Here is a 12,883-nt window from a genome sequence, read left to right on the forward strand (position 1 = left end):
TGATGCCCATGATCAGGTGGTGGAGGAAAGGTGAAAGTGGAGTAGAGACAATTAACGATTCCCAGTTTCTGCAGTCCTTTGGGATCATCTTTGTCTGAGCCTCCATCCCCAGCACAGCTCCACCCAAAGCAAGAGGAACACTCTTCCCCAAGAGCTGGGGCCTCCAATGTCAACAGCACTTGTCTAGGCGGAGACGTCAAGGACTAGACGGAGAAGTCAAGGACTGTGGCTGTTGGCTGTGGTGGAACTAGGGATGTCTTCCCCAGCTTCAAGAGACAGTGCCTGAAAGATGAATTGCTGCAGTATGTCCTGCATTCCAGTGCCTAGAGGCATAAGGCAGTGCCCCCAGCCTATTCCCACTAAGGAATGGTTTTCTCCCTTGGCAATTTGTATGCAGAGGAAAAGACCACACAGGGACACACTCAGGGTTGCTGCAAATGTTTATCAAGTCTCAGGAGGGAAATGAGGTGACTCCAAGAGGAGGCCCCGAGATCGTAGCACAGCAGGAGCAGACAAAAATCTGTTCAGTTTTCCAATGGTAGACTTGCAACAGGGCATCAATCTACCTGGCCAACAAGGGGAGAGGGGCTAGCAGGTCACTCCAGGCTGGTTTGTGGGGGCCTCACGGAAAGAGGAGGGCAAGAAAGAAAAAAAAAAGAAAAAGAGTGTAGGGAAAACAGGATAGGTATACATCGGCCATTTTGTCATAGAAACCAGGCTGGCCCCTTCCTGTCTGTCTTTACAGGACAAACCAGAGATGGTCAGGTCCTCCTAAAACAACGGCACAAAGTCTGTTCTTCCGTCCATTTTTGTCCAGCAGCATGTTCTGAGTTCCTGGGGTCCTGGTCTGGGGCACTGTCTGGCATCTTTAGCAGGGGCGGCACCTGCTGCCACAGTAGCGGCTGGTAATACAGGAGAGGTCACAGCAGCCAGAGTTGATGGGGACTCCGTCACAGCTGAGGATGCTGCCAACAGCGGCAGAAGTGGAGGATCCCACAGCAGTGTTCTGCGGGAAGGAGCTGAGGATGGGTCCAGGCAGGGTCACCACCACAGGAGAGGGCTGGATGACAATGGTGGAGTTCTGGCACTGCCTGACGCAGGGCTCGTTGCAGCTGCTGGCCAGCGGGGTCGGGCCGCAGGGCTGGCACGGCCGGCACTGGTCGTAGCAGGACATATCTGGGGGCAGGAGGTGCACCTGGGAGAGAGGGCAGGGAGGAAGCAGAACATGGGCATGCATGAGGAAAAGCCTGTCACCACACCCTGAGGGAACCAAGGCACAGGCAGTGCTGTGAGCTGGAGGCTGTGCAGGGATGTGCCAGGGCTTCTTGGCCTCATCCTGCCAGAGCCCAAAAAGAGCCACCAGAGCCTGGCTACACTCTAGGCTCCAGCCCAGGAGCCATCATACTAAAGGCCCAGTCTTCCTCCATGACAAACCTTCTACCCTTTGACTCTCCCACAACCAGCAGCCCCAAGATTTGGCATGGAACACAGCTGAGAGCAGCTGAAAGGTCTATGGAACTGAGTCCTCCCGTGGGAGAGTGAGGGGGACAAGAAGGGGCTTCACACTCACCTTGTTCCCAAGGAGAAGAAGGCCAGAGAAGTGGATGAGAGAGCACAGACCTGGGCTGGCTTTTATAGTGGACCTTAGCTGCCCCATGTCCAGAGGCATCCCTTGAAGCAGCGACTACTTTCTGACAAGCTACTCATGCATGCAAAACATCCCACCTAATGATACGGGATGTGTGTTGCCTTCCTGTGATTCTGCTTTTCATTTCCTGCTTTATGCCCTTTCCCCAAAGAAGACAACTTCTGAGTGGCAGGTAGGGAGGCCCAAGTATTTCCAGGCAACACGTCAGTGTGGGCAGAAGACTCAGCTCACGTGCTGGAAGAGTCCAGGAAAGGCAAATGAGGTCAGCTTGGGTGACTCCCTAGGGGCTCTTTGGGGCCCTTTTGGCTACAGCTGACCCAGCTCCTGCCTGTGACCCTACCCCTCCTGACACTGCCCTCAGGGAAAACCTGATGGCCTGTTTTGCCTCCTCCTGCTCTGACCCAGGGATGTCTGTATAAGGGGAGAGGTTGTGCAGGGCCCTTTCTGGATCACAAAAGAAAGGCCCAACAGGACAACGTCTGTTTTAGTTAGAAGGAATAAGAACATGAATGTAGACAGAAAGTAAACCTTTCATGTGCAGGTGACCCTGCCTTCTACCAGCATCGGACAGAGCCGGCTGGGTTTTCCCAAGACACACAGTGCAGATCCTGTCCATAGAGAATTCCTTCTTCACTCCCATAACTTCATGCCTTTCATTTATTGTTTTAAAAAATAAATAAAATCGTACACCTCCCCCTTACATGATGCAAGCTTATTTCTGTCATGACACCCACCAGTGATCAGTAGGGGCACTCCAGCACTTTCCCTTACCACTGCTACTCAGGCTAACAAATGGGATTCTCAGGCCTTAAGTGCAAGGCCCAAGAAAGCTGACATTGTCTTGTCAAGAGCCCTGGCTCCAGTGCCTTCTGCAAGGCTCCCAGTCCACCTCCCCTCTCTACCACATCAAACCATGTACTTTGACCAGATGCTGTCCAGAATCTTTGCTGCACACTGTGTCACGTTCATGCACATGTTCCTCTCTTGTGGGCACTTGCCTGTACTGGGGCTGCCTGGGACAGAGATAACATTCCCCACAGCAGCCCCTAGAATGCTGTGCTCTGCGCTTGGAGCTAGAACAGCATTGCCATCACACCAGTGTTGGGGATATAGTGGAGCAGTGCTGGCACAGCATCAGGACTCTCTCCAAGCCCTCCAAAGACAAGAGGTAGGGGGTGGGCAAGAGGTGGGGAGGGGACATCACCAGGGCTGCTGACCTAAACCAACCAAAGGGATATTCCGTACTCTAACACTCAGCAGTAAAGATGTGAAAGGGGAAGGAAAACCAGGGGTGGGCATATTGAGTCTGTGCTTCCAAACACATGGACAAAGATTACTTGCTGATGGGAAGTGGAGAATAAATATTTCTCAATTTGTTTCCAAATGGCCTTTGCTCATTGTTTTTTTTTCTTTATTTTTTCTTCTTTTTTTTTTTTTTTCCTTATCCCTATCTCAACTTTTAAGCCCTTTAGCTTAAATCACATTCTCTCCCCACATCTTCCTTTCAGCAGGGGGTGTGAGAGAGCTGTGTGGTGGAGTTTAGTTGGCCATCAGTGTGAAACTACGACAGCCTGTGTGCTGGATTTGTGCAAGTGTCTGTGGGTGCAGTTTTTCATGATTACATGCAGTGTGCATGATCAGGTGTGTGTTTGTGAGAACTGTGTGGCCCCCTTCACAAGAAGATGTGCTGGTCACCTCAGGGCATTCTCCACTGCTCTGTCCATGAGCTCCAGAGAGCAGCCAGGGCAAGAAGGAACCTGAGAACAGCTGAACAATCACAGAACAAACCCAGCCCAGAAGTGCCCACAGCACACATGATGAAATGCGGCCTTCTGTATCTGTAGCCCACTGCCTCCCGACCCTAGGAAGTTCACTGCCAGTTTTAGTCCCCGGGAAGGAAGGACAGACCCTGTGGGTGCCACACGGAAAGCCAAACACACATTTGTATTGTCTACTCCCACTTCAGAGGAGGATGCAAAGGAGATGGAGCTGGACCCTGGAGATGAAGCATACTTAGTCTGGGGCCAATGGGTGCAAGTTCAGAAATGGGTAGTTTTAGTTAGATACATAGAAGAAATATTTACCCTGAAGGCGGTCAAGTCCTGGAGCAGATTGCCAAAGAGATGCTAGGGGAGCTCCATCCTTGGAAGAGTTCAGACTTTGCCTGGACTTGATCCTGAGCAACCTGATCTGATGAGACCTGCTCTGAAAACAGGGTTGGACTACGTGCGTGCTGGAGGTGCAGCCTGTGATCCTCTGGAGGGTTTCTCAGATGACCTCTCGTTCGGACTGCTCAGGAAGCATGGGGCAACATGCACAGTCACCACATCTCAGCCTTGGAGGGATGCTGTCGACAGATCACTTTTCCTGTTAATTCCCAATGTGACCCTTGATCACATACCAATATCATTCATGACATCAAAAGTGGGTGGAGGGAACATCACTTATGCACACTGCTGCTCATGTAAAAAGATGCATGAACTCATGGGTGCACTCACAGACACTCCTGGATGCATACTGAAGTATATTTGGGCACACGCAGACAGGTACGTGTTCACACAGCAAAGAAAGCAAATGCTTCTGGACTGCTGTACTCCTTGACTACAACAGCACCACCAGTTTTCCGGTCCTCCTTGAGCTCCTGCAGGGTGCTCCTGGTCTCCCACTGAATGTAGACATGTGAGGAGACACAAGACACTTTCTGCTCACTCTCACTTGCCTGCACATGTATCATGCCGGGGGCTATGTTCCCTCCTCTATACCCACCCCATTGACAATGTCTCTCTCAACAAAGCGGCGTCCATCTTCTCCAGGGCTGTGACGCCCCTGCTCCATGCACCAATCTACAGCCTAAGGACTGAAAAGGTAAAAGAAGCCATGGGAAACCTGAGAAACAGAGGGAGGTTGTTTGTTTGTTTCCTCTGCTGTGTTCTCTGTCTCTGCTTTCGGGGCCATGCCATTTTCTCTACTCTCTTCCACAATGGAGGTCTTGGGGAAGCTGCCATCACTGCTTCCACAGCAGCCCTTATTTTCTTTCTTAGCTTTCAGCTATTCCCTCCTTGTTTCCTAACCTAGAAGCAGCCCTTCAGCACTTGGGAGGGGGGCAGAGAGAAAGAATAGCAGGAAACTGGAAAGAAGGACATGCACGGACACAAACATGACCGACAGATGATGAGGGAGGCAGTGAGGAGACCAAATGTGGGCAGTCACACCACTTGGGGGGGTACACAGGGCTGTGGCTGTGTTTATGCCACTGAGGTTATCACATTCGGGACCTTGTCAATTGGCATGCTAAGAAAAGAGGAGGCAATCAACAAGCGTACAGAGACCGAGACCAGAGAAGACAAACACAGAGGCAATGACAAGAGACAAACCTCACCATTCACACCAGTTGTTGGCCTATCAAGAAGCCACACGTGCCACTGCCAGGAAGATCAACCTGGGCCTTGCACCTCCTACAGCTGTGGGCCAGGACACAGGCTGGGATGGGTGCAGGACAGACCTATACAACCCCAGGAGGGGACATGCAGGGCAAGGGGAGCCAGGAGGAGCACACGAGGGCAGACAGAGCAGGGTGTAAAAGGGGCTGCTCCATGCACTTGTCTGGTCGGGCCCTGCGCCTGAGCACGGCTGTCTGTCCTGTCCTCTTCTGGAATCTTTCCTTACCTCTGCGTAATCTCACTCTATCCCGTGTGCATGTGTGCTGCAAGGAGAAAGTGCCAGCTGCTGGTGGAGCAGCAGGAGTGGATTTGGCACCAGGTGCTGGAGTCAGACTGGGGGCGAGGTCGCCCCTGGTCTGTGCTGTCAGCTGCTGGAGCCAGGGGGTCCCCTGCAGCTCCTGGAGCAGGGAAAGGTGGGTCTCAGCCACCAGGCAAATGTGGCAGGAGCGTTTGGGGTCTCCAAAAGCAGCTACTGGGGGTACCGGCCTGGGTGTACAATCCTGAAATGGGGTGCGCATGAACTTGTCTGTGTCTCCCAGATATGTGCTCAGCTTCGATACCATTTGAGCTGCCGGCAGTGCCGGCCACAGCTGAGGAACCAGTGCTTCTCATCACCACACTACCAGGCCCAGTCTAGCCCGGCCCGCTGCCCTCCACCTGCCCCTCTTGCTGGGGACGCTGCAGACGGGCAGCTGCTTTCTCCACTCCCTCTCCCCCTCCCACTCCCTTCCCCTCCCCTCTCCTCTCCCGTGCCGAAGGAGCTGCCTCAGCCTTTCCCCGCACTCGCCTCCGCGTCCCGGGCTGGGCTGCAGGACGGGCAGAGCCCCGCTGGCAGCAGCCCAAGCCCTGCCCGCCCCCAGGCGCCCAGCACTCGCAGCCCGGGCCAGCCCCCGAGCGGCCCCGGGGCGGAGCTGGCGGCGCCGGGCGGCGGCGGCGGGGAGGAGGCGCCGCGGGCGGAGCAGAGCCGGGGCTGGCGGGGGCAGCGCGGCGCGGGCGGCGGAGCGGCGGGATGCGGCAGGGCCGGGCCGCAGGGCTGGCGGGGCTGGCCGCGGTGCTCCTGGGTGCGCGGGGCTGCCGGCGGCGGGGCCGGGACGGGGGCTGCGGGGGGCCGGGGCTGCCCTCGCTGCTGGCCCGCCGGCTTCTTACGGGCCCATTCCCAGAGAAATGCCTTTGTGTGCTTTCTTCTGAGAAAATGCTCCCATCAGCTGTCAACCGTTTTCGTCTTCCCTCCCCCCACATGACAATTTCAGTAGTAGAAAAGCCCTTTCATGAGTTTTCTCCTCCTTTTCGTCTTGGCAGTGGCTGCAGGCAGAGCCCAGGTGCAGCAGGAGCCGTGGGCAGAGACCAGGGATGGCACCGGCATCAACATCACCTGCTCACACCCCAACATCCAAACCAGCGACTTCATCCACTGGTACCGTCATCTCCCGGGCCGAGGCCCCGCATTCCTCGTGAGCAGTCGCAAAGACTCCAGACCAGTGTCAGACCCGGAGGGGTGGCTGTGGGTGGCAGCAGACCGCCGGTCCAGCGCCCTGTGGCTCGCCCAGCCCCGGCTTCGGGACGCGGCGGTGTATTACTGCGCCCTGAGAGCCACGGGGAGAGGAGCCGGGGCTGCGGCCGGGCAGGAACCGTGGCGGGCGGGGCCGGGCGTGTGTGGCGGGGGCGAGGCAGGGGCACAGCCCCCAGGGGGCGCTGCCGCTCCGCCCGCCGGGACCACCTCGCCCCGCAGCCCCGGGGGTTCCCCCGCCAGCCCGGCCCCTCCAAGGCACTCCAGTTCTGCTGAAAGGGTCTGGAGCCTGGGTGTAGCTGAACGGAGATGGCACCAGCCTGGCAGAGATGTGTCCAGGGAAGAGGCACTGAAACACAGCTCCTTTCTCCTGAGTCCTCCTTTTCCTCACGCTGCAACAATCACCCTCTGGTACTGCCAACTTCAGGCCCCAACAAGGACCGTATCAGGACAGTTTGGGTCCTTGGTTTAATTCAAGGTAACAATGTTTGGAGTGCCTCAGCGTGGCTGTCCATCGAACACCTTGGGATGTATAGGAGAAGCAGACTGCTGTGAGGCTCCTGATAGTGCCTGTCAGTGAGGGATTTCCACCCCTGGACACTGCCAGGTCCTCCTGGGAGTCAGTGCCGGAGCCAGGTCCATCTCCTCACACCTGTCTATAAAGGCCTGCCAGCATTGCCTCAGAAATGCATCACAGGGGGCACAGATTCCCATCCAGCCCACGTCAGGCTGGTTCTCCTGAAGGCAAAGGGGCAGCTCCACATGAGGGATTTCACAGCAAAGGGGACTGCTCAGCTTAGTGGGTGTCTCATCCAAGCTAAGCTGCCTTGTGCAAACACAGAAGCAGAATCCACCCACAGTTTTATCCATTTTCCAATGACACGTGCCCAGAACTTCACCCAAGGTTGACATACTGTCTCCTGGGGCATTGAAGGTAGGCAATAAACAGTAGGGCAATTAAGAAACCAATGTCTCCAGGATCTACCAGTCCTGTACTGAGTTGCAACACAGGCCAAGCCCTTCCAGGGCAATGGGCTATCCCAACAAACCAGAAATGTTTCTCAGGGCTCTGCCTGGGTCTCTTTCCTGTGGTCTACCCCACACCTTAGCCCTGGCAGTGCCGTACCTTCACCTGGGCTAAACTGGTTACATTCTCTTGCAGCTGTGGCTGATTCCATTCCTCTGACACCAGGAAAGACAAAGGGTCTACCCCAGCACACCTTTGGCTCTTCTCTCTTGCCTGCGCGGTTGATTCCTTCTGGACATGACAAGGCTGTACCAAGCAGGGCCATACGTGGATCTCTAAGGAAACAGCTCTGTAATCGAGCAGGGACAGGGTGCCCTGCTGATGGGAGCTGTTACAGAGGTAACCAGGCTCTAATGAGAAGCTGCAGACATCAGGGGGCTGCAAAGCACTGACAGGAAAAATGTCTGCCAGCAGTCGAACTGGGCCTGGAAACAATGGGCATCCTTGAAGTGCAGCTGGGCACCAGAGCGCTGCAAACATCCTGAAGATAGCCTCTACATAACGGAAAGAAGAAACAGAGAAACAACCTTTTGCCTGAGCTGGAGCAAAACAAACGGTCAGGAAAAGTGGAAAGGAATGTGAGAAAGTCCCTGTGAGTGCAGGTCCTGGGCCTGAGGAAAGCTGCTGCATGCCTGGGGGCAAGTGGGCACCACAGAGCAGCGTGGGGGCATGCAAACTGCTTGCTGTCTTTGCACTGACCCAGCCCATGGGGGTGCAGGGTCCTCAGGGACTGGAGATTGCCGTGTATGGTCCATTACGGCTAACACCAATGCTGACTTGCGAAGGGGGTCGGCCCTGCATGTGTGCCACCACCTGGGCCCTGCCAAGTGCTGTGCTGGGGGCAGTTGGGCCTCATGGGACACATGTTCCTGCCGCACATGCCCATGTGTGCTGGCCATAGCCCCGAGGTGGGGCAAAAGAGGGGAGATGAAGGTGGAGTAGAAGCGGTGGGGCATCCCTGCACTTATTCCACCCATTCCCCACATCTGTCATCCATCTTCTGTCCCCGCCTGCTTACCCCGCACAGCACTGTCCTGAGCAAGAGGAAGCCCGTTCCTAAGAGCCTGCAGGGTGCTCAGCCTCCACAGCCTCCCACAGACTCGTAGCTTTTCCCGTGAGGACAGCAGAGGTTGTGCTCTCTGTTTGCAGGACAGGGGGAGCTGTGGGCAGAGACGCTGCAAGGCAAGGGTAGATTGCCCCTTGCTCTGTGAAAGCCAGGGATGTCTTCTGCAGCTGCAAGGGGCAGTGCCTAAGAGAGGACTCTCTGCAGCGTGTTGCAACCTCCCATTCTTCTGGGAGTAGGGAAGAGGCTCCTTAAACACCCATCTTGTACCCAGCAAGGGCAAAACCATTCTCCCTGGGCAGCTCAGGTGTGCATACACGAAGGGAAAATAACATCTACTGCCAAGGCTGGGATGCAGAAATCTTTAATGAGTGTACAGAGGAAAAGCAGGTCACTCTGAGCAGAGGCCCCTCAGTGCAGGGATCACCAGGACCAACTGAGAGACAGCGTCCCTTGCCCATGGTGCAGATCATGCAGGTCGTGTGTCTGCTGTTACCGCAGTGGGAGGGCTATCTCTGAGGAGCCCCACAGCCCAAGGGAGGAGAAGAACACAAAAAAAAGGGAGAGAAGGAGGTAGGTGGAGGGATGGAAGGAGAGACATGGGCCATGTTTTCAGAAATCTCGGGGTAGCCTCTGGTCTGGCTCCTGCCAATGTTACCTCCTCTGGTGAGGAAGGTCAGTCATTCTGCAAGCAATGGCCTGAAGATTCCTCCTTCTATTGTCCAGCACCATGGTCGTGCTGAAACTCCAGGGCCATGGCCAGTGGCTTTAGCAGGGCAGGCACCTTCTGCCACCGTAGCGGCTGGAAATGCCCGAGAGGTCACAGCAGCCAGAGGTGATGGGGACTCCGTCACAGCTGAGGATGCTGCCAACGGCAGCAGAGGTGGAGGATCCCACAACGGTGTTCTGCGGGAAGGAGCTGAGGATGGGTCCGGGCAGGGTCACCACCACAGGAGAGGGCTCAATGACGACGGTGGAGTTCTGGCACTGCCTGACGCAGGGCTCGTTGCAGCTGCTGGCCAGTGGGGTCGGGCCACAGGGCCGGCATGGCAGGCACTGGTTGTAGCAGGACATGTCTTGGGGCTGGAGATGCACCTGGGAGAGAGGGCAGAGAGGAAGCAGAGCGCGTGGGTAGGTGAGGAGCAGCCCTGTTACCCAAAACAAAGGAGCCAAGACAACTGCTGAGGGTGGATGTGGAGGCTGTGCCAGGAGGCTCATGGTCTTCATCGCTTTGTCCTGACAGGGCCCTTCAAAGAGCAGCCTGAACCAATGAGACAATCCTGTAGCGCGTAATCCAAAAAGCTGCCTCAGCACCATGTCCCAGCCTCTCTCTACACAGAATGTCTCTCTCCACCCCTCTCCCATGGCAAGGAACTCCAATGCCCAGCATAGCACTGAACCACCATCAGATGTGATGTCTATTGATGCAAGATCCCTTCTAGTTCAGAAGAGGAGGAGAGAGGGCTTCAGACTCACCTGGTTCCCAAGGAGGAGGAGGCGAGAGAATTGGATGAGAGAGCAGGGAGCTGGGCTGCCTTTTATGCTGGTACTTCATTGCCGCAGGCCCAGGGGCACCCTTGGCAGAGGTAACAATTTTCTGACAAGCTCATCTTGAATGCAAACCATTCCAACAAATGTTATGGTCTGTGTGTTGGTTTCCTGCACTGCTGCCTTTTCATTTCCAGATCTAGGCCATGGCCATTCCACAGCAATGGTTTCTTTAAAGTGCTGGGATGAAATGTCCAAGGATTTCTAGGGCAGGAATGCATCAGTGAGGGCAGAAGACTCACCGGAAGTGCTGGACGGGTCCCCTCTGATCATCTTCATGGCTCTCCTCTGGACCCACTCTAACAGGTCTATATCTTTCTCATGCTGGGGGCCCCAAAGCTGAACACAGCACTCCAGGTGGGGTCTCAGTGAAGCAGAGCAGAGATAAGCTCTCTAATCTAATTAGAGCAGATTGAGCTCTCCTAACTTACTCATCAGACAATGTCTCTGTATTCTTTCCATGTTACCTGTCCTTGCACCCACCCTCTGTGGCCTTCTCTGTCATGTTTGAGTTTAGCCAGTTGTTCCATGTTCATCCACGCAGTTCTCCTGGCATTTTGCCTGACTCTGTCTTTGTTGGGATGCATCGCTCCTGAGCTTGGAGGAGGTGATCCTTGAATATTAACCAGCCTTCTTGGGCCCATCTCCCCTTCAGGGCATTGTATCATGGTACACGGCCAAGCAGATGCCTGAGCAGGCCAACGTCTGCTCTCCAGAAGTCCAGTGCATGAAGTCTGTTGTGCTTCCTCCTCGCTGTGCTCAGGATCATCAATTCCACTATTTCACAGTCACTGCAGCCAAGGCTGCCCTTGAGCTTCACATTCCCACCAGCCCCAGCTGCTATGAGAACGAGGTCCAGAATATAGCACCTCTCCTCATAGGCTCACCTTGTGCAGTCACCTGAGGGCCTGCTTGCTTGTGTTCACACATCTGCTCTTGTCTTGTGAAAACCTGTGTGCAGCTGGCTCTGTGTGAACGCATGTGGGTGCACAGATTTGTGCATGGCTCCATGCAGCTATAGATGAGCACGTGCGTGTGTCCTTGTTTCCCCTTTATCTCAAGGGAATGTGCACAGTGTGAGCACTCTCCCCTGCTCTGTGCATGAGTCGTGCAGGGGAGCAGGTTCCCAGGGTCAGAAGGAGCCTGAGAGCCGCTGAACGGAGATGGCACCAGCCTGGCAGAGATGTGTCCAGGGAAGAGGCACCGAAACACAGCTCCTTTCTCCTGAGCCCTCCTTTTCCTCACGCTGCAACAATCACCCTCTGGTACTGCCAACTTCAGGCCCCAACAAGGACCGTATCAGGACAGTTTGGGTCCTTGGTTTAATTCAGGGTAACAATGTTTGGAGTGCCTCAGCGAGGCTGTCCATCGATGACCTTGGGATGTATAGGAGAAGCAGACTGCTGTGAGGCTCCTGATAGTGCCTGTCAGTGAGGGATTTCCACCCCTGGACACTGCCAGGTCCTCCTGGGAGTCAGTGCCGGAGCCAGGCCCATCTCCTCACACCTGTCTATAAAGGCCTGCCAGCATTGTCTCAGAAATGCATCACAGAGGGGACAGATTCCCATCCAGCCCACGTCAGGCTGGTTCTGACGGCACAGGGGCAGCTGTCGCTCCTCCCTGTGTGGGATTTCACAGCAAAGGGATCACACAGTGCCAAGAGTAAACTGATCCCCCCCTTGTGCCAGACAAATGCTCAGCATTTGGAGTGCTTCAGCATGGCTGACCATCAAACACCATGTTCATAGTTCCTGGGAGCCCTTCCCAGGGGCCCTGACCAGCAGCTTTGGCATGCAGGGCACCTTCTGCCTGAGTAGCAGCTGGCAATGCCAGAGACATCCAGTCCTGCTGAATGCTTTCATTAAGGCCAAGAGCAGTCGGAAGGAGGGCACCCTTGGCCAGTTTGTGCGTGGTCCCCAACCGGGGCACACAGGTGGTGACAGCGTAGGTCACAAGGGGGCTTCGGAGAATGCAGGAAGGCTGGAGAGGGGGGCTGACCAGAGCCTCAGGATGGTGCAAAGGAGCAAAGAAAAGGATTTTCCTCTTGGGCAGGAAGCACCCCCAGAGTAATGCGGGGTGGGGGCTGGCTGCCGAGGAAGCAGAGCCTCAGGAAAGGGTTTTGGGTGCAGGAGGCACCCAGCCACACACGAGCCAGCAGCGCGCCCTTGCAGCAAAGGCAGCCAACGGCCTGCGGAGCTGGGGGGGTCAGGGGGTGCCCCGCAGTGCGTGGGGCCGGGCAGGTGGGGCGGGGGCGAGGCGGGGGCACAGCCACAGCCGGAGCCACGTGGGGGCGCTGCCGGTGCTTGGAAGTCCCCTTGCAGGGCCCGGAGTTAAACAGCACGGGCCCGAGGGAGCATCGGAACAGCCACGTTGGGTTTCCTCTGTTTTCTGCAGTGGTCTCGTTTCAGGAGCTTGTTGTACAGGCTTTGTCCCAGCCCAATCCAGCACCTCTGGCGCTGAGATGACGTCCTGGCAATGCCACAAATGTCTGTGCTGGACACTGCCTCTAGTGACACCTTTTGGAACCTTGGATCTTGCCAAAGGACTGAGGCGTTGAGGAGTTTGCTGCACTAGTCAGCGCCGTTGAAGGTGTGCCCTTGGAGCAGGATTCACTCCCGTCTGTGTGTGCAGAGGTGCTGACTGCTGAGCA

The 12,883-nt window shown here is 55.8% G+C and overlaps 2 protein-coding genes across 2 annotated transcripts; both read right to left on the minus strand.

The window, feature by feature from the left end:
- Positions 1-422: 422 nt before the first annotated feature.
- On the minus strand, positions 423-1,685 carry LOC136786773 (feather keratin Cos2-3-like). The gene is made up of 2 exons (XM_066981620.1): positions 1,571-1,685; positions 423-1,195 (listed from the first exon to the last, which is right to left on the minus strand). The coding sequence occupies exons 1-2, from the start codon at positions 1,667-1,669 to the stop codon at positions 869-871; spliced, it is 426 nt and encodes a 141-aa protein (XP_066837721.1). The 5' UTR covers positions 1,670-1,685; the 3' UTR covers positions 423-868.
- Positions 1,686-9,453: 7,768 nt separating this feature from the next.
- On the minus strand, positions 9,454-11,541 carry LOC136786774 (feather keratin Cos1-1/Cos1-3/Cos2-1-like). Its single transcript, XM_066981621.1, has 2 exons — positions 10,162-11,541; positions 9,454-9,780 (listed from the first exon to the last, which is right to left on the minus strand). Exon 2 carries the CDS (start codon positions 9,757-9,759, stop codon positions 9,454-9,456), a length of 306 nt encoding a protein of 101 aa, XP_066837722.1. The 5' UTR covers positions 9,760-9,780; positions 10,162-11,541.
- Positions 11,542-12,883: the final 1,342 nt, after the last annotated feature.

The sequence above is a fragment of the Anser cygnoides genome, chromosome 22 (assembly GCF_040182565.1).
Source record: "Anser cygnoides isolate HZ-2024a breed goose chromosome 22, Taihu_goose_T2T_genome, whole genome shotgun sequence".
Taxonomy (NCBI): domain Eukaryota; kingdom Metazoa; phylum Chordata; class Aves; order Anseriformes; family Anatidae; genus Anser; species Anser cygnoides.